The sequence below is a fragment of the Stegostoma tigrinum genome, chromosome 22 (genome assembly GCF_030684315.1).
Source record: "Stegostoma tigrinum isolate sSteTig4 chromosome 22, sSteTig4.hap1, whole genome shotgun sequence".
NCBI lineage: Eukaryota > Metazoa > Chordata > Chondrichthyes > Orectolobiformes > Stegostomatidae > Stegostoma > Stegostoma tigrinum.
The window spans coordinates 14036478-14064221 of NC_081375.1; the positions used below are offsets into that span (position 1 = coordinate 14036478).

A 27744-nucleotide genomic window follows, 5' to 3' on the forward strand; every position below is an offset into this window, starting at 1 on the left:
GTAGTTCTAATAAATTTAGGGAGTGGATTTAAAAAAAAAGACAAGTAAATTTATCAGGAAGACATTCTGATTGCTACCAGTGACCCTTTGCTGGAAGCACTTGTCAGACACTGGCAGCAGCTGCTCATTTTTTCAAGGTCACAATCATGCATTCATCACCCAGACAATAAACAGAAATGGTTCCTTGAACAAGGCACTGGTGAGCTTATGTCACAACAGAAATGCATTGCAAAGAGTTCTGTTAGCAATAGCATTAGGGAAAGTACTATGTTTTATCCTCTGTGGCTTGGACCACTCAGGTCTTTTACCATATCCGAATAGTTACACAGGTTGGAATTTGCCAACTCAGCACAAACCAAAAGAATTGACAAGAAACTTACTTGCTGTCACGATTGCAAGGTCAGTATTTTGGCTGGCTGTCCAGCAATCACAGCTGCAATTACATCAAATGTCTGCATTGAAGTAACACTGCAACTACCTTCTCCAGATCAAACAGTACACCTCATTATTGGTACTCACTTGTACTAAGAAATGGCATTACTAATTTGAGTACTGAAGCAGGTATGAGCAAATCTACTGTGTCAAATCTTAAAGTTGCTCTTAAACTTGCTCTCAAACCACCTCAAGCATGACAAATGGGTAGTCCAACTATAGACTGCCTGCCAGACTGAGTACTGTCTTTCTGAAGACAACAAATCTTGACATTAATTCCATGGGACACATCTCATTCTTTGATATTGTTGCATCTGCGACTTGTTCAAACTACAAACCAAAAATTAAGCTTTAAAATTGTGACTCAATCTGAACTCCAGCAAATTCTTTTGCCTGGGGCACCTTGAGTGATAGAAAAAAACTGCTAACCAACATCACAGCAGCTGCTGATCATACAAAATCTGTTCACTTTGGAATTCCCAGGACACAAACTGGTTATTTTTAAACTTGAAATTTGTGAATGAGATACAATGCATCCAATGTGCGATAAATGAATCTTCTTCAAATCAATAATTTCATAATGTTGTACAGTCATAAAACTATCGGGTAACTAGATTATATTATACACACGATACTTGCTGATCGTTGAAAGTAAGGAGGGTGTCATAGTGACATATTTAACTCCTTACATTCAATGATCAGCAAGAACACCAGCACATGTTCTCATTGCTCTTTAAAAGCAAAACTGAAATATTGCCAATTTAGGGCAACAGAAGAAAACTGAAGGAAGCAATGATGAGACTATGTGGAAATATCAGTTGTGTCTCCCAGTTCAAAAATACAAAAGGATGAAGTGTTCATTGTTATTTTCCTTCATAACATTTGGTAATTCAGATAAGCACTATTTTTCTTATGGTGACCTGCAATTGTGCGGACCCTTTGCTGCTTAACAAGAGTCACTAATAACATAGCGACAGCATTCTATCCAATGTTACTGTTATAGTCACATCAGTAGGTTGAAGAGCTTAATCCTGACATGTGTATATTACTGCACAGACACACATTGCACTAAATATTAGCAAAGGCAGGTAGTTATGTTGCTTGTCAGGCTCCTGGCAGCCAGTTCTTGCAATCTGTAGCATTAAATTCATCTAAATCAGCGCAGCAGGTGGGTTGCCATCTAAGTTTGCTAGTCCCCAGATCTTTCCGGGTATTGGGGTTAATAATATAACATTTCATGAGGGCCTTTAAAGGCCCAGACACGATCTGACTACAAATGGCACAAATCACAAATGCTTCATAAATGAAAGCCGATAATAACACAGTTATTGTGTTCATGAATTAAATGTGCACAATTTTAAGAGACTACAAAAAAACTCATTAGATACAGGAAGCTCATTTCTTTAAACAGTTTCCACAGATCTCTCATAACATTACCCACAGGTCTATACAAATGGAGATCTCCTTGTTGACTCCAGTGGCCAATTCCTAACTTTATCTCTGATCACAGAGCCTGAATTCAGACTCAAGTCATAAGGTCATTGTGTGCTAACTCCCCATTAACATGGTGATAAAGCTGCTGATGAGAAACTTTTGCCTCAAAGCCAGTAGTTAAACAGCCAAATCAATTAAAAAAAAACACATTAGCAATATAAGAAGTCATAAAATCCATGTAAGGGAACCGTAATAACAAAAGTATTTAACAATATTTCAAACTTTAAAGGCAACAGAAAAACTATACCAGTTGTTAAATTCTCCATTTTCAGATAACAGCAGAACTAAAGTTTTGTCAGCTTCGTGGTCCAATATTTTAACCTGACATGGCTCAATATAATCTGAATGTTTCCCTGCACATGGAAAACACGTACAAATCCAGAGGCTGCTTGACTGGAAGTCAGGAAGTAGTTGGTGTCAGGATGAAGGATTGTATTTCTGTAATGTTAACCCATCTGCACTCTCCACTTTTGCCAACTAGGCAAAAGTTTTAACAGCATTCTGTCTTTGCTTCTGAATCCGTGCCCTTTGCATTTGCTCTTTTATAATGCTATTTACCTTTACAGGGCTTGTAATGGAGTCACTGGTATGTGGCAGTGCAGAAAACATTTCTGCAATCATGTGGCAGATAGTGTTCCATCTTTTAACATTCATTTTAGAGAAGCCTTTGCAGAAGATATGACAACAGAAAATGAGTATTTTTTGAGAAGGTTATCCAGCTTTGGAAGCAGAGGCCAAAGCATTCTAGAGGACCACCTCAGCCTCTATATTCTGTCATGGGTGGTGGAATTAGCCGCAAGTGACAAAGTGGTTCAGTGGTATCATGATAAGTGTCAGAGCATCTGCAAATACTGCTGCACTATGTAATCATTCTGAAAGGGTTATTGTTAACATTACATCGGCTACAGCAATTCTCCTGATGTCTCTCACAGTTGATTTCACTGTGTTACGAAGGAATTCTACTTGAACTTTCAGAAGTAGTAAATACCAGGTCCATATAGTCTTAATAATTTTGCCTGACCAAATAGATCTTGTTGTTAGCTGAGACCAATGCCTCTTCTGTGTAGTTCCTACCACAGGTCAACAGATTAGTCCACGCCAAAGCCAAGGAAAAGGAGGACTTGTGGCAGCAAATTACAGCAGACAACTTTTACTCAGTGTCACATATCAATACAAATGGAAAATACACAAAGTACCTGAAGTGGTCTGCTGAGAAAAATCACATGGTTTCAGTGGTGCAGATCTGACCCACACCACACAGGATAATTCAGAAGACCCAGAAAACAATACCAATAAAGTGTATTATTGATTTAAGGCATAGACACTAACAGCTGACACAATTATTGATAAAAATTCTGCTTGACCTGCTGAGTGTGACCATAAATGTCAACCTCAGCATTTGAAAGGGATAACTTCATTCAGAAGCTGGTAGGAAGCACTGGGGCAATACCATAGGTTAGGAAAAGAAAGAAGAGCTAGCCATATTTAGAAAACACAGAGGCTTTAAAAGCAAGCTCTAACTAGAGCAACGCAAGGCTGCAGGGGTAACATGAGACACCCCCATGGGAAAAGGGAATAACTATGAAAATAAAACAGCAAAAAGACAAGAGAAGGCAAGGGTGTAAAGACTGTTCATGCTTCTCACAGCAAACAAGATTTTTGGGTCTACAAGGTGCAGCTACAAGGAACAGTGAAAGGGCAAATGAAAAACAAAAAAATTAGACCAGCTACATAATCAAGGCGGCCCCAGAATTTATCAAAGCTGAAAATGAACAAATTTAAAGAAAACTAGTGAAAGAATGTAGCAGGAAAAAAGATAAAATTAAGGATTTAAAAAGAACCATTACTTGGTCATCAAGCCACAACTTCAGTAGGATGATTTAGAAAAGCCATAGATAGACAACTTTATTTAAAAATGCGTGTAGCAAAGTACCTGGTATTTCAGACAGTGAAAGACAGGAAGAAGTCCACTTTGCTAAGGAGGAAGCAGGAAAATGCCAGCTTGGCTGCAGAAGGTGGGAAAACCCTAGAGGAAGCAGGTGGCCACCATTTTGTTCTTTTGAAACAATTGGGAAAACCCTGAAAGTGGCAGGAAAATATCCAATAAGCAGCGCAGAGATACACTATTAAAAGAAACTGAATTTTGAAAGCATTATACAGAAAAGTCAGGCAGAAAATTAAAGCTTTAGTGAAGAATTCAATTCAGTATTTCTGAAATAGAGTTAGAATAGTAGCAATTAAAGGAAACGCTGCAACACTTCTGAAGTACAGAATTTAGCAAACTCTGCAATCATTCAATTTAAAATAGCATCGGTGAGTACAACAATTCAAGATTAAAACACTTGAAATTATACAAATTTAAAATACCTTTATAGTAATAAGATTAACCAGCACACTGAGAAGAAATGGAATAAATACTTATTCTTTCATTAATGGGTTGTGGGTGTCACTAGCTCAGCTGGCATTTATAACCCATCCCTAGATGACCTCAAGAATGCAGTGAGCCACCTTCTTGAACTACTACAGTCCATGCGCTTCCTAGTGGATTCAAGGTCAGTTAAAGACCATTCAGGACGCAAGATGGCCTTCGTGAAGATGATAAGATACAGGATTATCTCAAAACCGAAGTTTGACGAATTAACACATTACTCTGATTACAAATGACATTACCAGATAAAATATCAAAGAGAGTAAAGACACTTTTGAAGTTGTTCCAGAATCTTTTGGAAATTACTTCTATTTAATACAGCCAAGGTTTAACAATAGAATTCATAATCCAGGAGAGTCTGTGGACAATTTAGTTACTGATCACTGTCGGTTGAAAAACCGAACATGGAACTGTGAAATCTGAATTCACAAGAGATAGAAATGTCATCACTGAAATTCTGGATGAAGCTTTGTCAGTTTTCATACAGACCAAGATAGATTTAACTTCGGAGAAAGCAATTCAAATTGTGAATGATGCAGAAATCAGAAAAACTCCAAACAGATCCTGAGAGAAGACCAGTTCTACCTAGAGTGGACAATTGATTATTTCAGGTTAACAGGGTGTAGAGCTGGATGAACACAGCAGGCCAAGCAGCAACAGAGGAGCAGGAAAGCTGATGTTTCAGGTCTGGACCCTTCTTCAGAAATTTCTTGGCCTGCATGTGTTCATCCAGCTCTACACCTTGTTGTCTCAGATTCTCCCGCATTGCAGTTCCTACTATCTCTGATTCCGTTAGATTTATAGGTTGTGGGCAAGCTAAGTACACAACAAGCCTGCACAGAGAACAAGAAAAATATTGAATGTCAAAGATATCAATGTCTGCGCCAGGGATCACAAGCACAGAAAATGGCTAGTCACAACTAAGGATTGTTATATTTGTAAAACTGAAAGTCACTTCCAGATGATGTACAGAAGATAGATAAAATTTCAGAACAGACGACGTTCTAGTAGTCGTATAAGTACAGAGGTCTACACAGTAGCACAGTCACCATTGAAGGACGTGTCTGTATTTGATGAAATACCTCCACTAGTGAAGACACCTGAGGTATTCCTATGTAAACTAACTAATCCAGACAAGTCAAAAGAGCCAGAACATGTCTGTGCCAAATGAACATCCTGTTGATTTTGCGCTTCATTCAGGTCAAAGGAGAAAGTAACCAGTTGCCATGGGTGAAAAGTTTCAGCCTACAGCAATGAGAATACATGACACAGGTAAAATAATTCTATCAGAAGCATAAGAATGGCGCAGGCTACATGATAATACAATGCACGAGGAGTCGAAAACTTGTACTTCGTTCACAATTAACCAATTTCATTTTTAAGGCTGCAAGCATGTCTTGACTTGAACCTTATCAGACAAGCTGTAGGAGATCAACAACTTCTCAGAGAACAACTGCCCCAAAAGCAAACAGCTGTCCATATACTGGTCAACCAACAAACAGTTATTGATCAACCAGTCAAGAATGAAGCTGAAGACTTCAATGGGCTTCCAAACCTCATGCTGGAACCTAGGCAGAAGAAACATCCCAATGGGATCACATACATGGCATCAGGGAGCTCTTCAGCATGGTACAGGAAGTCACCAATTTCAGTGTTCTGACATCGTAAGGTTAATTAACTAAGCTTGCCGGATGTACAGTACTGTAGATCAATCTTTGAATTATTCTAAGTTCGTACTATTTGTGACAACTCGAAATCATCTGTGGCTTTAGAAAAATACACAAATCTAAACATGTTAGTTGATTTGTTTTCACTTCTAAAGAATACATTATATAGAGTTTATGAATTTCAAAATCTGAAGTCCATTAATATTCAATAAGGTGGGAAATGCTTGAAACACTCAGCAGGTCAAGCAGAATCTACAGAGAAAGAGTTACCTTGATATTCTTCAAAGCTGGTGAAGGTTTGCAATCGAACAGGCTACAACAATGCACAGAACCTAGGATGCACAGAAGGGAGAATAGGCTACAGAATAAAGGGAAAGATCTGTCATAAGGTGAAAGGCAAGTTTGTTTAAATCACAAAAGCAAAGAAATAGAATGGGAGTTGTGTGTGTGTTTGTAAATGGTAACAGCAGAATCATCACAAGCCAGGGGAATGTTCTAAAGTTACTGAATTTATCCTTTAGACCTGAAAGCTACATAATCTGCCTAACCCAAAAGATGCAGTATTGTTTCCTGAGCTTCACTGGAAATGTGTAGGCAGCCGAGGAGAGATCAAAGAGTTTGCAGAAAGGCTTTCGGTATTTTCCCCTCTTCCTCCACAGCCATGCTCCTAAATACCAATTACATTTCCCTCTTTTGCACTTGCTGATAAACTGTTACATCTGTAAGCTTTCCCAATTCTCCTGAAAAGTCAACCTGAAACATCAAACATCTCTACAAATGCCTGTCTAACCTGTTGAGTATTTCCAGCATTTTTCCTTATTGTGGATATCCAGCATTCGCCATATGTTGATGACTGCTAAAATGATAATTTAAGCAGTGGCCTCTTTAAGATCTGCCAAAATCAACATTTCTGGAACGCTAGATAATAAAATGTGGGGCTGGATGAACACAGCAGGCCCAGCAGCATCTCAGGAGCACAAAAGCTGACGTTTTGGGCCTAGACCCTTCATCAGAGAGGGGGATGGGATGAGGGTTCTGGAATAAATAGGGAGAGAGGGGGAGGCGGACCGAAGATGGAGAGAAAAGAAGATAGGTGGAGAGGAGAGTATAGGTGGGGAGTTAGGCGGGGGGGGATAGGTCAGTCCAGGGAAGACGGACAGGTCAAGGAGGTGGGATGAGGTTAGTAGGTAGGAGATGGAGGTGCGGCTTGGGGTGGGAGGAAGGGATGGGTGAGAAGAAGAACAGGTTAGGGAGACAGAGACAGGTTGGACTGGTTTTGGGATGCAGTGGGTGGAGGGGAAGAGCTGGGCTGGTTGTGTGGTGCAGTGGGGGGAGGGGACGAACTGGGCTGGTTTAGGGGTGCGGTGGGGGAAGGGGAGATTTTGAAGCTGGTGAAGTCCACATTGATGCTATTGGGCTGCAGGGTTCCCAAGCGGAATATGATTTGCTGTTCCTGCAACCTTCGGGTGGCATCATTGTGGCACTGCAGGAGGCCCATGATGGACATGTCATCTAAAGAATGGGAGGGGGAATGGAAATGGTTTGTGACTGGGAGGTGCAGTTGCTTATTGCGAACCGAGTAGAGGTGTTCTGCAAAGCGGTCCCCAAGCCTCCGCTTGGTTTCCCCAATGCAGAGGAAGCCACACCGGGTACACTGGATGCAGTATACCACATTGGCAGATGTGCAGGTGAACCTCTGCTTACTACGGAAAGTCATCTTGGGGCCTGGGATAGGGGTGAGGGAGGTTGTGTGGGGGCAAGTGTAGCATTTCCTGCAGTTGCAGGGGAAGGTGCCGGGTGTGGTGGGGTTGGAGGGCAGTGTGGAGCGAACAAGGGAGTCACGGAGAGAGTGGTCACACAACCAGCCCAGCACAGTTCGTCCCCTCCCCCCACTGCACCACACAACCAGCCCAGCTCTTCCCCTCCACCCACTGCATCCCAAAACCAGTCCAACCGGTCTCTGCCTCCATAACCTGTTCTTCCTCTCACCCATCCATTCCTTCCACCCCAAGCCGCACCTCCATCTCCTACCTACTAACCTCATCCCACCTCCTTGACCCGTCCGTCTTCCCTGGACTGACCTATCCCCCCGCCTAACTCCCCACCTATACTCTCCTCTCCACCTATCTTCTTTTCTCTCCATCTTCGGTCCGCCTCCCCCTCTCTCCCTATTTATTCCAGAACTCTCATCCCATCCCCCTCTCTGATGAAGGGTCTAGGCCCGAAACGTCAGCTTTTGTGCTCCTGAGATGCTGCTGGGCCTGCTGTGTTCATCCAGCCTCACATTTTATTATCTTGGATTCTCCAGCATCTGCAGTTCCCATTATCACTATTTCTGGAACCCTTCTGAGTTCTTTGGCATGCAGTGCTGCAGAAGTTTTCATTATATTCAGCAAACACAAGTAAATCTTGTAAACAATCATTTGTAAGTGTTTCCATGAAATTTTCTGCTTCATTTTCTTTCACAGCCCCATAAGCTTTGGTGAGCCCATGTTCCATGACAGAGATTTAAATGTAAATAAGCAGTGCAGGTACTAATGTTGCAAACATCATTTGCGACCATTGCATGTGGCTGCAGTGGCCTGGATGTCTTAAACCAAAAGGGCAGTAATTTTACTTGCTGGACTCTTCATATTTGCTTTGGCAACATGCATAACTTACAAACTAGCAAAACCATTCTATTGGCAGAACTCACACCTCTGGGTTCTGAGGCTAAGGAGACAGTACAACAAGCAAGGTTCTCGGTGCATGAACTAGATTAATATTTTAGCATGAAACTGGAGGACTGCAAAGTCTGAACGTCTTTTATATCAGGCAAAGGTCTGGCTGACCTAGTGGTCAAGCTGGACACTAAAAGATCTCATTTCATTGCTTGAAGAACAAACATTATCTGAACAAATTAATCTTCCACACAAATGTGACTCCAAAACAAAAAGAAATCCACCTGTAGTTTACCTTACCAATGTCTTACCACAATTGCGAGAAAGCATTCCAAAGGCTATTTACCATGAGACTATGTGAATTTACAAGCACAGACAATACTACATGAAAATCGTTTTATCATCAGCAAATGTCACATGACAAAATCTGCCCTCCAAGTAAATGGGACAGCCTCACAATAATGAGACCAGAGGATAAATGGTAGGCCAGCAAGAACAGTCAATAGCATCCACAAAAATTACTACCAAGTAAAGCATACATCACCATTTTCTCAGGATCCATTTGTACTTAAAATACAAATACAGAAGCTTAATCACACGTATCAACACGTTCAAGAACAGGTTCTTCCCCACTGTTTTCATACTGCTGAATGGACCTCTCAAAATTTCAAATCTAATGTTGATCTTACTTTTGTGCAGCTCTTCTGCAGCCATAAGCTTGTATGCCTCACTGTCTAAACACCCTACAATCTATTTGTCCTTGTATGTTGTTATGACCTGCTCGCACTGCACGCAAAACAAAAACTTTTCACTATACTTAGATACATGTGGCAACAATAATTCAAATCAAAATTTCATCAAGCTTTGCTTCCCTGCAAAAGCATCCTTCTGAATTTTGTCAATATAAAGGCAATTCCTCAGGTGTGAGCTTTCACTGCCAAGTGGTTATATAGTAAATGTGGGCAAGTTGTCCAACTCTGGATGAAGGATCGCTTTATTTCAGCATCCACAAATTTACGGGTCTCTGACAGCAACTCAGAGTTGCTACTCTGGTCAATAATTCTTCACTCTAATCAAACACGTGTAGGGCCAAAACAACTGCATTGATTAAAGCTCATTTGCTCAGTTCAAGCTGGAAGCTTCTAGTCCTAATGCTGTAACAGAAGCCTTATACAAAAATCATTATAGACGTGCATTCTACACTTAGTCTATGCTGTCGCAAAGAATAAACACTTGAATTAGCTACTAGAAAATGTCTTCTGTAAAATTTTGGCAGCAGCAAGATTTTTGAAAAAAATAAACAGGGAAAGCAAGAAAGGCGACAATGGTCGAGGAAGAATGACAGAAGGCCACAAGATAATTGAAAGAAATCCTTCAGGATTGAGATTTGGACTGCAGATTCATAGCATAGTCAAATAAAGGGAAATAAATATTGACTCCAATGGAACTACTTCCCAATTTGCAAAGCTGAATCACGGGTTTACACAGAAAACAGGAATGGAAAGGTTAAATCTGAACCAGAATTAAACTGATGGTTCCTCCCCCTACTTAATCCCAAATTAAACATTCAGGACTAGAACTTCTATTAATATGCAGAAAATGCAAGGAAGCTGACAATGAACAATGCATGTGTGAAGGAGCTCACCTAAACTTTCCTGAAATCACACTGCTTGGTGCATCCAGCCCGTAAAAATGACACAAGCTACTTTACAGCACCTCCACCAAAGAGGAGAATGGATTTGTTGAGCTGAACAGTCTGATTTTGTACTGAATATCCTATATTATTATAGAGTTGGTTCAAAGTATTTTAATTTAGCAGTCTTCTACCACCACATATCCAATTACATTCCAGTGTAAGACAATTCAAAATGTCACAGCAAAAAAAAAATCACACTATGAAAGATCAAAAGAATGTAAACATTGAAAAGTTTTAAGTATGAGAGCATACACTTTGGGTTAAATCAGGCCCTGAAGTTTTTTTTAAAATGCACTATTTTAATTAGTAACCACCTTGCTCTATTCATAGCATCCTAGCTCACTAATGTAACAGAGAAAGCAATTATTTTGTTTCCTATCTCAAAGTTCCTGAATAACAAGTTCTAAATAGCAGAGTGACTAATTAATAACGGTACGAAGAAAACTTTCACGATCTGTATGGATTTAACCTCTACTGGAACTATTGATTTAGCAATTTAATGGCATATTTTTGTGCAACAGATCTATTTGCAAACAGTCCAAACATTAAATGGCGGAGAACGGGCACCGTACATAAAAGATCAATAAATTGGCAACTGCTTTATAAGCATTTTTGCGAATTACGATTAGCTCGTATTGCTAGACTCTGATTTACAGTGATAAAGAACCTATTACATACGCACATAATTAACATCCATAATATATTAAGACCAGATTTCAACTAGAAACTAATTTAATTTATTTACTTAATTATTATTACTTAATTTATAAGCATATTGATTGCCTTCTGTTCGATACGAGAACAAAAAAAATCAAAGTTTCAGTAATAATTGCTGGTGGTATAATCACTGCATTCAAATGGTTAATTTCAACCTTTAATGTCACAAATCGAAAACAAAGATATGGTTTTGCTTATTTAATTGACAATTAGCAGGTCAGAAAAGTGCATCAAACCTTACTGTTAGAACAAATTTTTTTCTTCATTGAAATAATTCTGGTGTTTCCGAATAATGCTGAACATTTCACTGCAACTTTCAGAGTAAAAGCAGGCTTGACATTCTAAGTTCACAGGGAGTAAAGAGGCACATAAAGCAATATCAGGAATTAAAACGGAAAATAAAATTAGCAGAATGACACAAACTACTCTACAAGAGGTCTTAAGGATCAGTCCTAGTGAATAATCAATACATACAGGTTCTGAACTGAAATAAAGCAGAGAATGCTGGAGCAATTAAGCAAATCTGAAATGCTTGCTCATCACAGAAGTACAATTTCTGTCCTCATGTTCCCTTTAATTACTTGTAATTCATTGGATGTAACAATATTTCACAAGAAGCCATGAATTAGTTTTTCACACAAGGAATGATGGGCTCCACAACATGAATTTAAGTTTCAAAAAGAGGAAAAAAATGATGAAGAAATACTTAAAGATAGTAGGAACTGCCGATGCTGGAGAATTTGAGATAACGATGTGCAGAGCTGGATGAACACATCAAGCCAAGCAGCATCAGAGGAGCAGGAAAGCTGACATTTCGGGACTAGACCCTTCTTCAGAAAAAATGAAGAAGAGCCTAGACCTGAAACATCAGCTTTCTTGCTCCTCTGATGGTTCTTGGCCTGTTGTGTTTGTCCAGCTCTATACCTTACTATCTATGAAGAAATACAGTTTGCATTTTAGCGTTACATCTTGCCCTTAGTTTTTTTTGTCTTCCCTGAAACTTTGATCCAGTCACCAGTTCTGACAGAAGATAAATCTGAAATGTGAACAATTCTTTTCTTCATAACATTGACTGACTGATCTGCTGAGTATTTCTGGCACTTTCTGCTTTTAATTCAGATTTCTGGTATCTGCAGTATTTAGCATTTGTATCTCACAACCATAATTAGGCCGAATGCCTCTGTACCACGTTAGCCATTATTTTAAATGGGGAATTATACACAATTATACAAGGGATATATTCACAAGCTTTGAAAATCACATAGGCTCAGGTTGTCATTTAGCTTATTTAATTGCTGGAACTGATTCCCAGTGATTACTAAAATCAAATATACGTTGTCTACTAATGGCCTTCAATGCCAGCTACAATGTAAACTCTACAGATTTCACTAAAAATACTTTGACAAACAGATTCTGAAAGGTCACATATGGATGTAACAACAGTTATACTGAGTTTTTACTTAGTTGTCCTAATAATGAAGAAATCATCAGGGCTTGCTATTATTACAGGAAAAACTGACAGCAATATCTGCCATTGGCAGTTAAACACAGAAATCCATGATGACCGGCACCTCCACAGGTTACACTTTTGTAATCTTCATCAATGTAGTCTGCAATTTGAAATGCACATGATATTAATAGAAACTGGCTACAGTAGTACACAAGCAAATATATTATCTTATTAAAAAAGTAGCTCTGAAAACACAGGATTTTCCAATAACTTATTACAATTGCAAATTAGCACTTTGAAGACAACTGCATTTCCTTCAACTGGCTAATTACAACAAAAAAAATCCATACTCTGACACTAGTTCTTAAAATGGACTTGATAATCTGTTAGCAATAATTAGTCTTCAAACAGGACCTCTAATTGGCATTGAGAGGTTTACACAAGGCTTCCACAAGGTTTATTTTATGCCCATAACTATTTCTTAGATACATTATGACAAACTAAAAACTGCACTGGAACAGTCAAATTAAATAACGAAAACATTAACACAGAACTTCAAAGGTCTGGCAGCACTTGCGGAGAGAAAGCAAAGTCAATGTTTCGAGTCCAGTGACCTTGCATCAGAACTAGACCTGAAATGGTGACACTGCTCTCACCACAGATGCTGCCAGACCTACTGATTTTCTCTGGCAATTTTTCTTTTTATTTCAGATTTTGATCATCTGCAGTTCTTGGTAATTAAAACATGAACTATTTCAGTTTCCCTTCCAAACTGGGGTTTGCTCTCTAAAAAATAAAACCTCTGGACAACCTTTGTATAACAAAATACAAAGTTTAAGGGTGAACATAGCCCTCGGTAATATGCTCTGGAAGAAACATGTAATAGATCGAAAGACTTTACAATTTTTCTTTTGCAGTGCCAGAACAAGGTATTAAAAGGAGGAATGGACTACAAACGCTCAAACCTGCTCTAGCATTCAACATCAACATCACTTTTCACACTATTCTCAAATTCACTAATTCCCATGGTGTCCAAAAATCTAATCAATCTCAATCTTGATTTTATCTTTCTTTCAGGGTATCATTGGCAAGGTCAACATTTGTTGCTCATTCCTAACTGCCTTTGGAAAATGGTTCTGAGCTGCCTTGCAGAAGCGTCGTCGTCAATCTGATGCGGCAACAATTACTGCCCTGTTAGGAAGGGAGTCCCAAGATTTGACTACCAGTGAAGGAATAGCAATATTGTTCCAAGTCTGGATGGTGTGTGGAGCAGAACTTGAAAGTCATTGTGGTCCTCTGTATCCGCTGCCCTCAGTCTTCCATGTGCTAGAGGTCACACGTTTGAAATGTGCTTTCAAAGGAATCTTGGCAAGTTGCCATATTGCATCTTGTATAGTTCAGAGTTGCATCTGTGCAGTGATGGATGAAGTGAATGAGATGGCAAAAAAGTGGACTCTGTTGTCCTGGATAGTGTTGGGCTCCAAGTGTAGAGTCATGATCAGCCAGATAATTGGACAATGTTTCATTTCACTCTTGGTTAATACCTTGCAAATGGTGATAAAGCATTAGAAACTCAGGTAGTGAGTTACTCATCTCAGAATTTGCAACTCTAATCTGGTATTAAAGGTTCAGTATTTACACGGCTTGCCAATCAAAACCCCCAAGGATCAGTGGGGGAATTCAGCAATTGTCATGCTACTGAACATCATGAGGAGATGGCTCAATTCTCAGAGGCTGTCATTGCCTGGCACTTGTATGGCACAAATGTTAATTGCCCAAGCCTGAATGCTCTATAGAACATGCTGCTCCAGAGGAGTTCAGCATGGCACTGAACACTGCACAATTATCGGTGAACATCCTCATTTCTGGTCTAATGACGGAAGGAAGGTCATTCTTGAAACAGATGATGATAATGATTGGGCCTAGGACTGGAGGAGAATTTCCATACGACTTCAATTTTGTCAGAGCTCCTTGATGACAAACTTGATCAAATGCTGCTTTGAAGTCACTCCACCTGCCCTCTCAAGTTCAGTTCTTTTATCCATGTTTGGTACAACACTGTAATAAGGTCCAGAGCAAAGGGAGCCTTCTGGGACTTAAATTGAGCATCAGTGAACAGAAAACTATTCTGCAAATGCTAATTTTGTAACACTGTGGACCACAGCTTCTATTACATTGCTATAAGGAAAGGCTGCTGAGATGGCAATTAGCCAGATTGGATTTGTCTTCCTCTTGTAAACAGGATATAAGTGAACAATTTTCCACAATGCCATGAAGAAGCCAGTGCTGTAGCTGCACTGCCAGTCCTTTCAGTTGTCAGGACCCACAGCATTTGCAATATCCAATATAGTCAGTACAAGTTTTGTGTACAGAGATCCAAAGAGTCACAGATATGAACAAAGAAATTGTTCACTTCTGTCCTGGCTGACCCCTTATCCTCAGACTATGATCCTGTAGCTTTAGAAATGTAAGGTAATAGAAACTGCCTCTCAACATCTATCCAATCAAGTCTTCAAGTACTTTATACATTTCAATTAAATCCATCTTTCAGTTTTCTGAACTGCTGCGAATATGGGTACATTCTATTGGAAGGGAGATAGAACATTACCCAAGTTCTTAAACATTGAATAGTGTCAAGGCAGGAAAAAATATTTTGCAAAACCAGGATATTTATGGTTACAATTATCAGCTAAAGAAACCAAGAATTCACCAATAGATAAACTTCATAACTCATCCCAGAGGCTGGCACCCAATATGAAAACTATTAAAGCAAATAAGTTTACTGATTTTACAGATATTGCTTTGAGGATAAGTGAGTGGTAAAAAAGAATTTAACTGGGTTAACTAAATGACTGTATTCCCATATGTAACCAAAGTGTAAGGAGACCCTTACAAACAATTGTTTATAATGAACAATGTCAATGCAGTAAAATGTTCAAAGGCACTTCAACAGTAGTTGTGAAATTTTAACACCAAACCACAAGGAGCTAGGAGGATAGCTGAGCCAAATCTTGGTTGTAGAAGTAGATTTTAAAGAATAGGAATTAAGACTTCTGAAAAATGAACAATGAAACATGTATTAGAAAGGTCTAGGTGCTATAAATGCTCAATGTTTGCATCCTTATTCAACCTTGGAAGAATTAAAATTCATGAATGCTTATTTAATAAATGTTCAGAAATGAGGTAGAAAAATAATTCGAGGGAGAACAGTTGGAGTCCCTCAATAGCTACTTCACAATTTATTTTCCATTTGACAAGCATTGTATTATTGCAGTTGTTTTCTTTAAAATCAGAAAGCAAAAATGAATGATTAATTGAAAATAAGAACCAAAACAAACTTTGCTTAAAAATATGACAAATTACATTATGCAGGGGTAACAAGGACTATTAATAATTGTTACCAGTTACATCATTCACACCTATCACAGGCAAGCTGCTGCTACAAAGCAGGCTATGAAATCCACCATGCTTCTTGTTAAAAAAAAGTCCATATTTGGTGTTAAACATTTTATGTTATCCACAGGAAAAGTTAACGTAACCTAGTCAGATACTTCCTTGGTAGATCATTACAAGCTGGTCCCTTTGACTGTTGAATAGTTATAAGGTTATTGTAACCAGCTGAATTATAAATTGACAAATCAAACAATGTCTACCACAAATACAATTCTACTGTTCTGATAGCATGGATTTAGCAGTCATAGTGACTCCAAAACCAGAGCATTTTTTGGTACCTCAATAGACACAAACACAAAGACAGAAGTTGTGATTCCCTACTCAATCATGGGCTCCACTGTTAAAAACCTCAAAAACGGAAATCTTAGCAATTTGATTTGACATGAACTTGTACTTTTCATGCTGCCCAAATAGCTGTAAAGACTCTTGAAAAGCACATCTTATTAAGTAAAAAGTAAAACAAGTGATTTATGATACACTAAGTCATGATTAATGAACAAATTTGACCCAATTACCATATTCGTAGAATGAGAATTTTGCTATTTATGATTCCAAAAAAAATTTCAAAAATAAAATTACTTTTATAAATTCATGACATTGCAACTTATACCTTAACTCCTTTGTATATGACCCAACCTTTACCCTACTCTCTCTACAACGATGAATAATTACTAAATAAAAACCGAAAAAGCTGCAGATGCTGTAAAACAGTAATAAAAACAAAAAAGTTTCTGGAAAAATTCAGCATGTTTGGCAGGATCTGTGAAGAAAAGAAGTTAACATTTCGGGTCTGGTGGTCCTTCCTCAGGACTGGGGAAGTTGAGGAAGGGTCACCTGACCCGAAACATTAACTGTGTTTTTTCCTTCACAGATGCGGCCAGACCTGCTGAGCTTTTCCAGCGTTCAAGGATAATTACTACCTGATTTTCTATCTGAGAATTCTTCAAACTAATAAATAGTTGAGATTACTAAACTTGATGACAGCACTGGTTGTACACTCACGAGGCATGTAGCTAAGAATGTGCCAGAATTAAGTTACAATTGGGAAAGGTGAAAAGCATGCTGGAGTTCTTATTGGAAAGCTTTTCTTGTTAGCAGTTAACATCATCTCTCTAAAATTCAATCCTCAAAGCCCGTAACTTGAACCACTTCTCCTGACAAAATCTTATTTGCATTTCTCGGAAGTTGGGTCACAGGTAGACAGCGTAGAGAAGGCGGCATTTTGTAGGCTTGCCTTCACTGCTCAGTCCACTGAGTGTAGGAGTTGGGACATCATTTTGCATATACAGAACATATAGAAAATCACAGCACAGTACAGGTGCTTCGGCCCTCGATGTTGTGCCGACCTGTCATACCGATCTGACGCCCATCTAACCTACACTATTCCATGTACGTCCATATGCTTGTCCAATGATGACTTAAATGTACTTAAAGTTGGTGAATCTACTACCGTTGCAGGCAAACCGTTCCATTCCCTTACTACTCTGAGTAAAGAAACTACCTCTGACATCTGTCCTATATCTTTCACCCCTCAATTTAAAACCATGCTCCCTCATGCTCGCCGTCACCATCCTAGGAAAAAGGCTCACCCTATTAGCCCTATCTAACTCTCTGATTATTTTATATGTCTCAATTAAGTCACCTCTCAATCTTCTTCTAACAAAAACAGCCTCAAGTCCCTCAGCCTTTCCTCGTAAGACCTTCCCTCCATACCAGGCAACATCCTAGTAAATCTCCTCTGCACCCTTTCTAAAGTTTCCACATCCTTCTTATAATGCGGTGACCACAACTGTACATAATACTCCAAGTGCGGCCGCACCAGAGTTTTGTACAGCTTCACCATAACCTCTTGGTTCCGGAACTCGATCCCTCTATTAATAAAAGCTAAAACACTGTATGCCTTCTTGACAGCCCTGTCAACCTGGGTGGCAACTTTCAAGGATCTGTGTACATGGACACCAAGATCTCTCTGCTCATCTACACTACTGAGAATCTTACCATTAGCCCAGTACTTTGCCTTCCGGTTACACCTACCAAAGTGCATCACCTCACACTTGTCCGCATTAAACTCCATTTGCCACCTCTCAGCCTAGCTCTGCAGCTTATCTATGTCTCTCTGTGACCTACAGCATCCTTCATCACTATGCACAACTTCACCGACCTTAGTGCTGTCTGCAAATTTACTAACCCATCCTTCTACACCCTTATCCAGGTCATTTAAAAAAATGACAAATAGCAGTGGACCCAACACCGACCCCTGCGGTACACCATTAGTAACTGGTCTCCAGGATGAACATTTCCCATCAACTACCACCCTCTGTCTTCTTTCAGCAAGCCAATTTCCGATCCAAACTGCTATATCTCCCACAATCCCATTCCTCCACATTTTGTACAATAGCCTACTGTGGGGAACCTTATCCAATGCCTTGCTGAAATCCATATACACCACATCAACCGGTTTACTCTCATCTACCTGTTTGATCACTTTCTCAAAGAACTCAATAAGGTTTGTGAGGCACGACCTACCCTTCACAAAACCGTGCTGACTATCCCTAATCAATTTATTCTTTTCTCGATGATTATAAATCCTATCTCTTATAACCTTTTCCAACACTTTACCAACAACTGAGGTAAGGCTCACTGGTCTATAATTACCAGGATTGTCTCTACTCCCCTTCTTGAACAGGGGAACCACATTTGCTATCCTCCAGTCATAGAACATAGAAAAGTACAGCACAGTACAGGCCCTTCAGCCCACGATGTTGTGTTGTGGAATATTCCTAATCCAAAAATAAAATAACCTAATCTACATTCCCCTCAATTCACTGCAGTCCATGTGCATGTCCAGCAGTCGCTTAAATGCCACTAATGATTCCGCTTCCACGACTACCACGGTAAACTATTCCATGAGCTCACAACTCTTGAGTGAAGAACCTCCCTCATCTGGCACTATTCCTGTAGACAATGAAGAGTTAAAGATCAATGCCAAAGGCTCGGCAATCTCCTCCCTGGCTTCCCAGAGGATCCTAGGATAAATCCCATCCGGCCCAGGGACTTATCTACCTTCACACTCTGTAGGATTTCTAATACCTCTTCCTTGTGAGCCTCAATCTCACCTAGTCTAGTAGCCTGTATCTCAGCAGTTGGACAGAACATTGGTTGAGGCCACTTTTGGAGTACTGTGTACAGTTCTGGTCACCCTGCTATAGGGAGGATATTAACGAATTGGAGAGGGTGCAGAAAAGATTTAAAGGTATGTTATCGGGACTAGAGAGCTTGAGCTATAAGGAGATGCTGGGCTTTTGTCACTGGAGTACAGGAGGTTGAAGGGTGACCTTATACAGGTTTAAGATCATGAGGGGCATTATATAAGATGAAGGGCATATGTAAGGTGAAGAGCAAAGGGTAAGGAAGTTCAAAACTAGAAGACATAATTTTAAGGGGAAAGAAATCATAGAATTATAGAATCCCTACATGTGGAAACCAGCCACCTGGCCCAACAGGTCCACACCAATCCTCCAAAGAGTATCCCATCCAGATCCATCACCCTAACTTATCCCTGTAACTCTGTATTTCCCATGACTAACCCACCGAGCCTGCATATCCCTGAACACTATGGCAATTTACCACGATCAATCTAGCTAACCTGTGGACTGTGAGAAGAAACTGGGGCACACAGCAGAAACTCACACAGAAACGGGGAGAACATGCAAACTCCACAGAGTCACCCAAGGGTGGAATCGAACCCACGTCTTTGGTGCTGTGAGGGAGCAGTGCTAATCACTGAGTCACCGTGCTGCCCAATGAAGATTTGAAAGGGACCTAAAGGGCAACAGTTTCGTACACACAGTGGTTCATATGTGAAATGAACTGGCAGAGGAACCGAGAGATGCACATACAATTGCAACATTTAAAATACATTTGGACAGGTACATGAATTGGAAAGGTTCAGAGGTATATGGGGCTCGTTTAGTTTAGGAAACTTGGTCAGCATTGACAAGTTGGGCCGAAGGGTCTGCTTCCGAGCTGTAAGACTCTAGGACTCTTTAGCAAACAAGAAACTAACTTCTCATTGCCCAGGCAGATAATTTTTTCACAATGTGCTTCAGTTAATAATTCATTCTATAAATATAAATTCTACATTAGTCATTTGGTTCAAAGGTGCCCAAAGTGTTAACTATGCATACGGATTTGTTCATAACAAATGGTTAATAGAGAAAAGTATAAAATATTGTAGATTGGGTGAAAAAATGGGCAACATTTGAAAGTTATCTTGCGACTTAAAGAATCAAAATGATAGCCAGTCAAAACCATTAAGAGAGTTGTTATTCATGAAGACAAAAAGGATAAAGCACAGAATCTGCCAAAGGCTGTGGCTTTGCATGTGTGATCAAGTCACTAGTCATTTATGATTATTTCTGGGCCCTTGGTAGACATCTTCCTCAAGAAAAAGAATATTGAGAAGCTCTTTCAGCTATTTGCTTCCAGACAATAATAAAGTTTCAGCCTGAATTCACCACAGAATTCAGAAACAGGAGACACAAGCTGGATAGCTTGCTCTTACCAGGCTCTTCCCATCTGACTCTAAAAAAGAAACTCCTTATCTGCAAATATTGTTCGACAGGACAGTCACAAAACCCAGTGAAACAATCGGGTGTGCATCCTGAAATAAGTTCGGGCAGCCAGGACCAGCAATTATTATAAAGAGCAATTTTTCAAGCAAACTTCCAACAGCTTCTCAAATATATCAAAACCAGCCATCCAGACAACTCCACAATCCTTCAAACTCAGGTTTCCAAAATATTAAATACAAGTCAACCCCATAACATCAAGTTTTCTTAATAAGCAAAATTGATTATAAAAACAAGATTTATTTGAAGATACAAAGCTAACAAAGTTTCAAATATGGAAAGTAGAAGGATTTGTCTATCTAAATTTCAGATGTGCACACATGTATACATACACATTAAAAAATAAAGATATTTCCCTACATTAAACTCTGCAGAGAAAGCAAGCATTTTGGCCAAAATAATTATTAATTCTCAGAATATAAAAGGATAACACACAAAATGTTTCAGATTGCTTTCAGTCTGATGTGTTTTCACACATAGACAGGCACTGTGTAGGTGGCGTCACTACAAACATGTGATTGGCCCTCTGGGACCTCCTCAGATGAGTTTCTTTAGGATGTTGACAGCAAGTATTCTACAAGTCTTTCAGGGACAGAATGTCTGTTTTAGTTTTTCAGCTCTTGCATAAATTCCCACGAAAGTTGCTCAAAAAGTGGTAAAGGCCTTATCTCCTCACAAGTTAGCTCTAACTACACTTAAACAATATCAAATAGCCACAGTCCTTAAGAACATAAATTCAGATATACAGCTGGCAGCAAGTCCAACCAATTTGCTCTTTATACATGACACCCAGTAAAATAGGTTCAACCTTAAGTAAGCTGACTTCAGCTTTTAGTATTTCCATTGATTTCATAATGTTGCAACTAGGTTGTAGAATAAAACTTGGGAGAAACAGGTAATAGTCTAAACCCATATATCGAAACAGACATCCCACATTTCAACAGGTATGTTCACTAGGGTCTTTACGAGGAAAGAAGTGTCTTAGTTACATCTACAACCAATTCTAAGAATGCTCCTTAATTCATCCGAAGGTCTGATATATGAGCTGTGATCCTTTTCTATTGGATTCTAGGACATGATTCCACATACAGGCAGATTCCACATATTAATTGGCAGATTGCTCGATTGATGGGTGCCATCACGGAATCAGGTGGTCTTTTCAGGGCCCACTGCAGAGACTGCAGCACATTCTCATGCTGTGCTGCTACTGCTGGAGAGGGTGTCTTTAGAACAAGGTATTAAATCAAAATCCTTTTCACCATCTCAGATGGACAAGATGACAGGAACAGTAAGAAATAAAAGCAGCAGTACGGTACAAAGCACAACAATCCTGCACTCATAATAATCACGGGTGATTTCAGTCTCAATGTCACTTTGTTGCCTGTCTCTGACATCCTTTTAACTCTTTGAGAAACTTAAGATCCATCTACAAAGCATCAAATGCATTTAATGATGGAGTTTCCAGAACCCTCTTGGATAGACAATACCTGCGATTTCACAACTGAGTGAAGAGGTTTTACATTTGAGTCCTCAATGATGAGCCTACCCTCACAGTGTTATAGAGTTGTAGAACATGAAAACAAGCCCTTCAGTCCAATTCGTCCATGCCAACCAGATATCCTAAGCTCGCCTCGTCACATTTGCCAGCATTTGGCCTATATCACTCTAAACCCTTTCTATTCAAATACCCATCCAGATGCCTTTTAAATGTTGTAATTGTACCAGCCTCCACCACTTCCTCTGGCAGCATGTTCCTTACATGCATCACCCTCTGCATGAAAAAGTTGTCCCTGTGGTCCCTTTTAAATCTTTCTCCTCTCACCTTAAACCTCTAGTTTTAGACATCTTACGCTGGGTAAAAGACTGTGGCTATTCACTTTATCCATGTCCTTCATGATTTTGTAAACTTCAATAAGGTCACACCTCAGACTTTGCTCCAGGAAAAATAGTCCCAGCCTATTCAGGATTCGATGTGGCACTGGCAGGGTAATTCACTACAAAATAACAGCCAGCTTTTTGACTTTAACAAAAACAAGATTGCGTATAGTTAGAATAATATCAAGTCTGACCTCCTCTCATGGTGGTTGACACCGAGACTTTAAAAAATGATGTACAGGAGGAACACAAGATTAATGCCCAATTTAAGATACCTTTGTTACTCAGATAGACTTAAAGAATGATGTCTATCTATTTCTCAAAAACTGTAGACTCAAGATCAATTTGATCACTCCTTGGTTAAGATATTTTCAAAACTAACCTGTTCAGAGATGTTATTATCCACCTGTGGCGCAGGTATGGCTTGAACTTGGCACCACCTCTGCACCTCAGGGGCCTCAAGCTTTGCCTAATTTTTTTCTTAAATTTCTTTTTAAATCAACCTCTTCAGAAGGGTTAACACACACCAATGAAACTGGTGAGACTTAAACCCAGGCCTTCTAGTTCAGAGATATGGGCAACTGCAGCCCCACAAAGACCCCAAGCTTTGTTTAAGATACTTTCTAAATCAACCCGGTCACAAGTATTAAAATACATCTTTGTTGAAAGTGGGACTCAAACCCAGGCTAATATGTAGGGTCGCTACCACTGTGCCACAAAAATCTCTATTTAAACACAGTTCATATTTTGAGTTCAGTGATCCTGTCATCAGGACTTGACATTTTTGCCCCAATTTCCAAAATCAGTAGTTTTACTTATTGCTTTAATAAGTAGCTTTGCAAATGTGCCCAGTTCTCTGACCTCAGTTTAATATAAATTGCACCCTTTAAATCCCCCTTCCTGTAGCAGTGCCTGCATGATATGGAAGCAACACGCGTTCTTAAGCTGCAAACAATTTTTGAAAATTCTTGGTTTATTCTAAGAAAAACTACAAGATATTTTCTTATCAAGGTGTTCCAAAGTGCTTTTAACACTGGATTTGAACATGGCCTCCAGGCACAGAGGTGGGTTCAGTCTCACTGCAGCACAAGGGCCCAAAGCTTTGCTTAAAAAGAGGCAACAAGTTTGTGTTCACGTCAGTTTCAGATTAAACTGGATAGGTTTGCAAAGACCAAAAATCTTAATTGTTTTATTTGTAAAAGCAAATTGGGCTGGATATTGAGTTATTTCCCAGGGACTGGTGATCTGTGGAACAGATTGCCAAACCAAATGGTGGGCACTAATTTGATGAATTGCTTCAACAGTAAGCTAGACTCTTGGCCTTGACAGGTGGACATTACTTCATGAGAGACCTGGGAGCTGCAAGATAAATGGAGGTCATTTTCAACACCTGGACAAGCTCTCATTAGAAGGGTTTTTGTCTTGATTTTCACCTCCTTGACAGATTTCAAGGGTCCAGATGAGCATGGTGCATATGCAGTGACACACAGTGAAACAGAACTATCCGGGCCATACTGGTTGGAATTTTCCTGCACGCCATTTTTACGCCCTCACTGTCAGGACAGAAAAGAAAATAATGCAAATATCTCCAGCCAACTGTAGGCAAATTAACCGAACATGATAAAATATCACATCAGAACAAATAATGCTTATTTTTAAAATATTCAAGTGATTTGCTCAAATTTCGATGATGCTTCATTCATTAAAGAAGTTACTTGTTCGCCTCCCAGCATGTTTATATTATCCTCAAATAAGCCAATAAACTGTATTAGCTAATAAGTCATTCTTACACTGAGTTCAATAGATTTGATTTCAAGTTATTAAGCAGCTAGAATCTCATGAACAGATTGCTCGAGTCACCCAGTGTTGTTAATTCCCGATGCTGGCTATAAGAAAGATAGTCACGTAACTAATGCAAGATCTTTCAATGTACGTAAGTAATACAGTATTACGAGAAATGGACCAACTGTTGTTTTGCAAATATATACTAAAATCAATACACAGATCATAAATCATAAATGACTAAATTATTGACTCATTCAGGGTGTTTTCTTGTGCACTAATTACAAATCATTTGGGATTCCTGTCATTTTTAAGTAAGAATGTTAAAGCAAAACTGATACAAAAGTTAAGAAAATGGTTACCTTTGGTGCAAACATTTGCTATGCATACGTTCACAAACTAAACCAGGAAATCTACTTTTCATAGAAATTATAGCATTAGGCATCCTTCAGTCCCATTCTGCCTGATCCACCTTTTTTTTTAAAGTGTTACCTAATTAGTTTCATTCACTTGTACTTTACCCTCACTTGTTTTATTTTTCTTTTCTTATGTTTTAAGTTATTATTGAATCTGCTCCAGCCACAGTGTCAGGCAGATTCCAGATCTCAAGGTACTGCATGTTAAAATTCTCAGCACCCCCTCTAATGCTTTTGCCAATTATCTTAAATTGGTGTGTGGTCACTGACTCTCCCAGCAATGAAATTGAAGAATCAAATAATGAGAAACTAAAATATTATTAATTTTGAACACTTCACTTGAAATCTCTCCAAATGCTCTAAGAACAACTGCAATTTCCCTGGTCTTTCCTCTCAATTAACATCTTGACCCCTCATCACCGTAATAGCTTATTCACGAGCTCGACGAGCCTCCTAAAATATAGTCCTCAGAACCAGACAATATTTCAGTTGAGGTCTGATCAGTGATTTATAAAAATATTTGGTGTAGCTTTCTTGTTTTTGCTTCACTATGCCACTGTGTATAAAATACAGGTCCTTGTTTGTTGAAAGCTTTTCAATTTGTTCTGCCACTTTCAAATATTTGCGAATGAGTAAGCCTTTTTGATTCTAAATCCATTATTTGAACAATACCAGTCAGTTGATATTGTCTTTCCACATTCTCTCTCAAAAATACATCACTTCCTCTGCTTGGAGTCACTTTGTTTCTATTTCACCAGTCTACATCCCTTTGAGGTGTACAATTATTTTTATTGCTATTTACCACATTTGGGGTTCATTTCGTGAGAACGTGTAGAAACCATACCTTTTCGTCTTACAGATAATTAATATACATCAAAGTAGCAGTCCAAATACAGATTCTTGGGGATTCCATTATACACATCCATTCAGACACAAGAAACAACTACTCATCAGCACTCTGTTAACCAAACAGATTTGGAGAAATTCATATTTTTTCAATGCAAACGTATTGTTGTATTGATGTATTCCATGTACTGTTAAGCACTGCAGGACCATTAATAAGCCAGACAACGTGCCAGGCTGTGATTCAAATCCAGCTCAGGAGGCCGGAATGGATTTCTTCTATCTATACGCAGTTAGTTTGGCCAAATTCAAACCAATTTCTCATGATTACTTCAGCAGGCTACTTGGCAATCTCACAGAGAAAGGACACAAAATAGCTAGAATGGGAAGTAAAATATGGTACAGTACACTCACACCAGCACAAAATTCTTTGCCAATCACTTATGCACATTAGCATGCAACAATATTACAGTTCAATTTAGTAAAACGAAGAGGACAATTAAACTCTTCCCGTTTAAATGTTTTTGCACAATGTACAAATTGATTGGCTATGTTTGGCCCAAAATACGTTATCTTAAATTGATTTAAGTCAGAAGTCACGCAACACCAGGTAATAGTCCAACCAGTTTATTTGAAATCATAAGCTTTCGGAGTGCTGTTCCTTCATTAGGTGAAGGTGTGAGGTGACTTCATCTGCCGAAGGAGAAGTGCTCCAAAAGCTTGCGATTTCAAATAAAATGCTGGACTATAACCTGGTGTCATGTGACTTCTGACTTTGTCTATGCCAATTTAACACCAGCATCATGGCTTCAACAGTTTTGATAGTAATAAGATGACAGAATTTATTGTAAGAGCAAGTTACTCATCTGATTTATCCAAATTTATCAACAGATGACGATTTGAACGAATCTGCCCCTTACTAATTGCCTTTTCAAATGCTTTGTGCCAGAAGTATTAAACAAGACCTGAAGAAAGAAGAACTGTTCTACCTTTCCCCCTCCTCCCAAATGTAGTAACCAAGTGTAAGCACGCAATTATAATGCTAAAATAATATTTGTTTTCTATAATGTGGTCACGAAAGTAATTTAAATTACAAATGGTCACTAAATGATCAATGATCAGAACCTTTAAAACAATAAAGCAACCTCTACACAATCTACTCAAAAATTCATAGGTGACATATTGGAACTAAATCTTATTACAATCACATAAAAAGCTATTATTCCCCATTGTGGGCTCTCAATTACAAATCTTGAATGTAGATGTTTTCATTACAACTTACTTTCTCATTTTAAAAATCTGAAAATTAAGTTAGTTGTAATTCAAGTTGCAAGCCTACAACAGAAGGCAAGTAAATGAAAAGTGCACCTGAACACTCACAAACCAAACTTGGATATGCAGTGCCAGCACTGGCGATTTTACTTCCCAACTTTCGATATTGCACTATTGTGTCTGGGATTTCATGACACAAACATAAAAGCAGCGAGAGAAAAATGGCCTTTTCCTATGTAGCTCAGTTATTTTCTTACAATAGAAAAGTGTAGTTAATAAACGTAAAGTCGCCACGTACATAGGGCTGCTCTCTCGCTAGAGAGACAACTAGCGATGCTTTAAACTGAGGGTGAGCATGCCTCAGCTAAGAGAAGCTGAGAAGGAGAGTCCTTCTTCATGGTAATCTCAGCCAGCACGGAAACTGAACCCATGATTTTGACGTCACTCTGCATCTCAAATCAGCCATCTAGCCAACTGAACTAACTGACCCTCAATAAGACTGCATCAAAAATTTTGAAGGGAGGGACACAATTGATCTTTCTCCTGTCTTCCCATCCACAAAGACTTCAGATAATTGCAGACATACTGTGGTTGCCATTTGTGTGAAATGGGGAGGGAAAAGAAAGTTGATGAAAACAAATTGTTGACTTGATAAATTTTTGAAAGATACCTTTGATTGTGGATGAGGCTAATCAAGTGTACTCACCAAACAGATTACAGATAAACAGAAAGACCATATACAACTTACTTTTCTATCAAGTCCAGTGTAACGCCAGGCACCAGTTTGGCACTCCTTTGCATACAGAACCTGTAAAAATAAAATAGCAAATATGTACGTGAAGAGATGGGTTTTAGTATCATAATTCCTTCATGATTGAAAGTAGTTTTATTGTGTCTGATCCTAAAAATTACACTAGAATAACACTTC

General features: G+C 39.1%; 1 protein-coding gene across 1 annotated transcript in view; it reads right to left on the reverse strand.

The window, feature by feature from the left end:
* rptor (regulatory associated protein of MTOR, complex 1) overlaps positions 1 to 27744 on the reverse strand; it is a 384600-nt gene that overhangs the window by 213814 nt on the left and 143042 nt on the right. The window contains exon 7 of the mRNA XM_048554896.2: positions 27565 to 27624. Within this exon, the coding sequence (XP_048410853.1) occupies positions 27565 to 27624 (60 nt within the window). The remainder of the gene's footprint in view (positions 1 to 27564; positions 27625 to 27744) is intronic.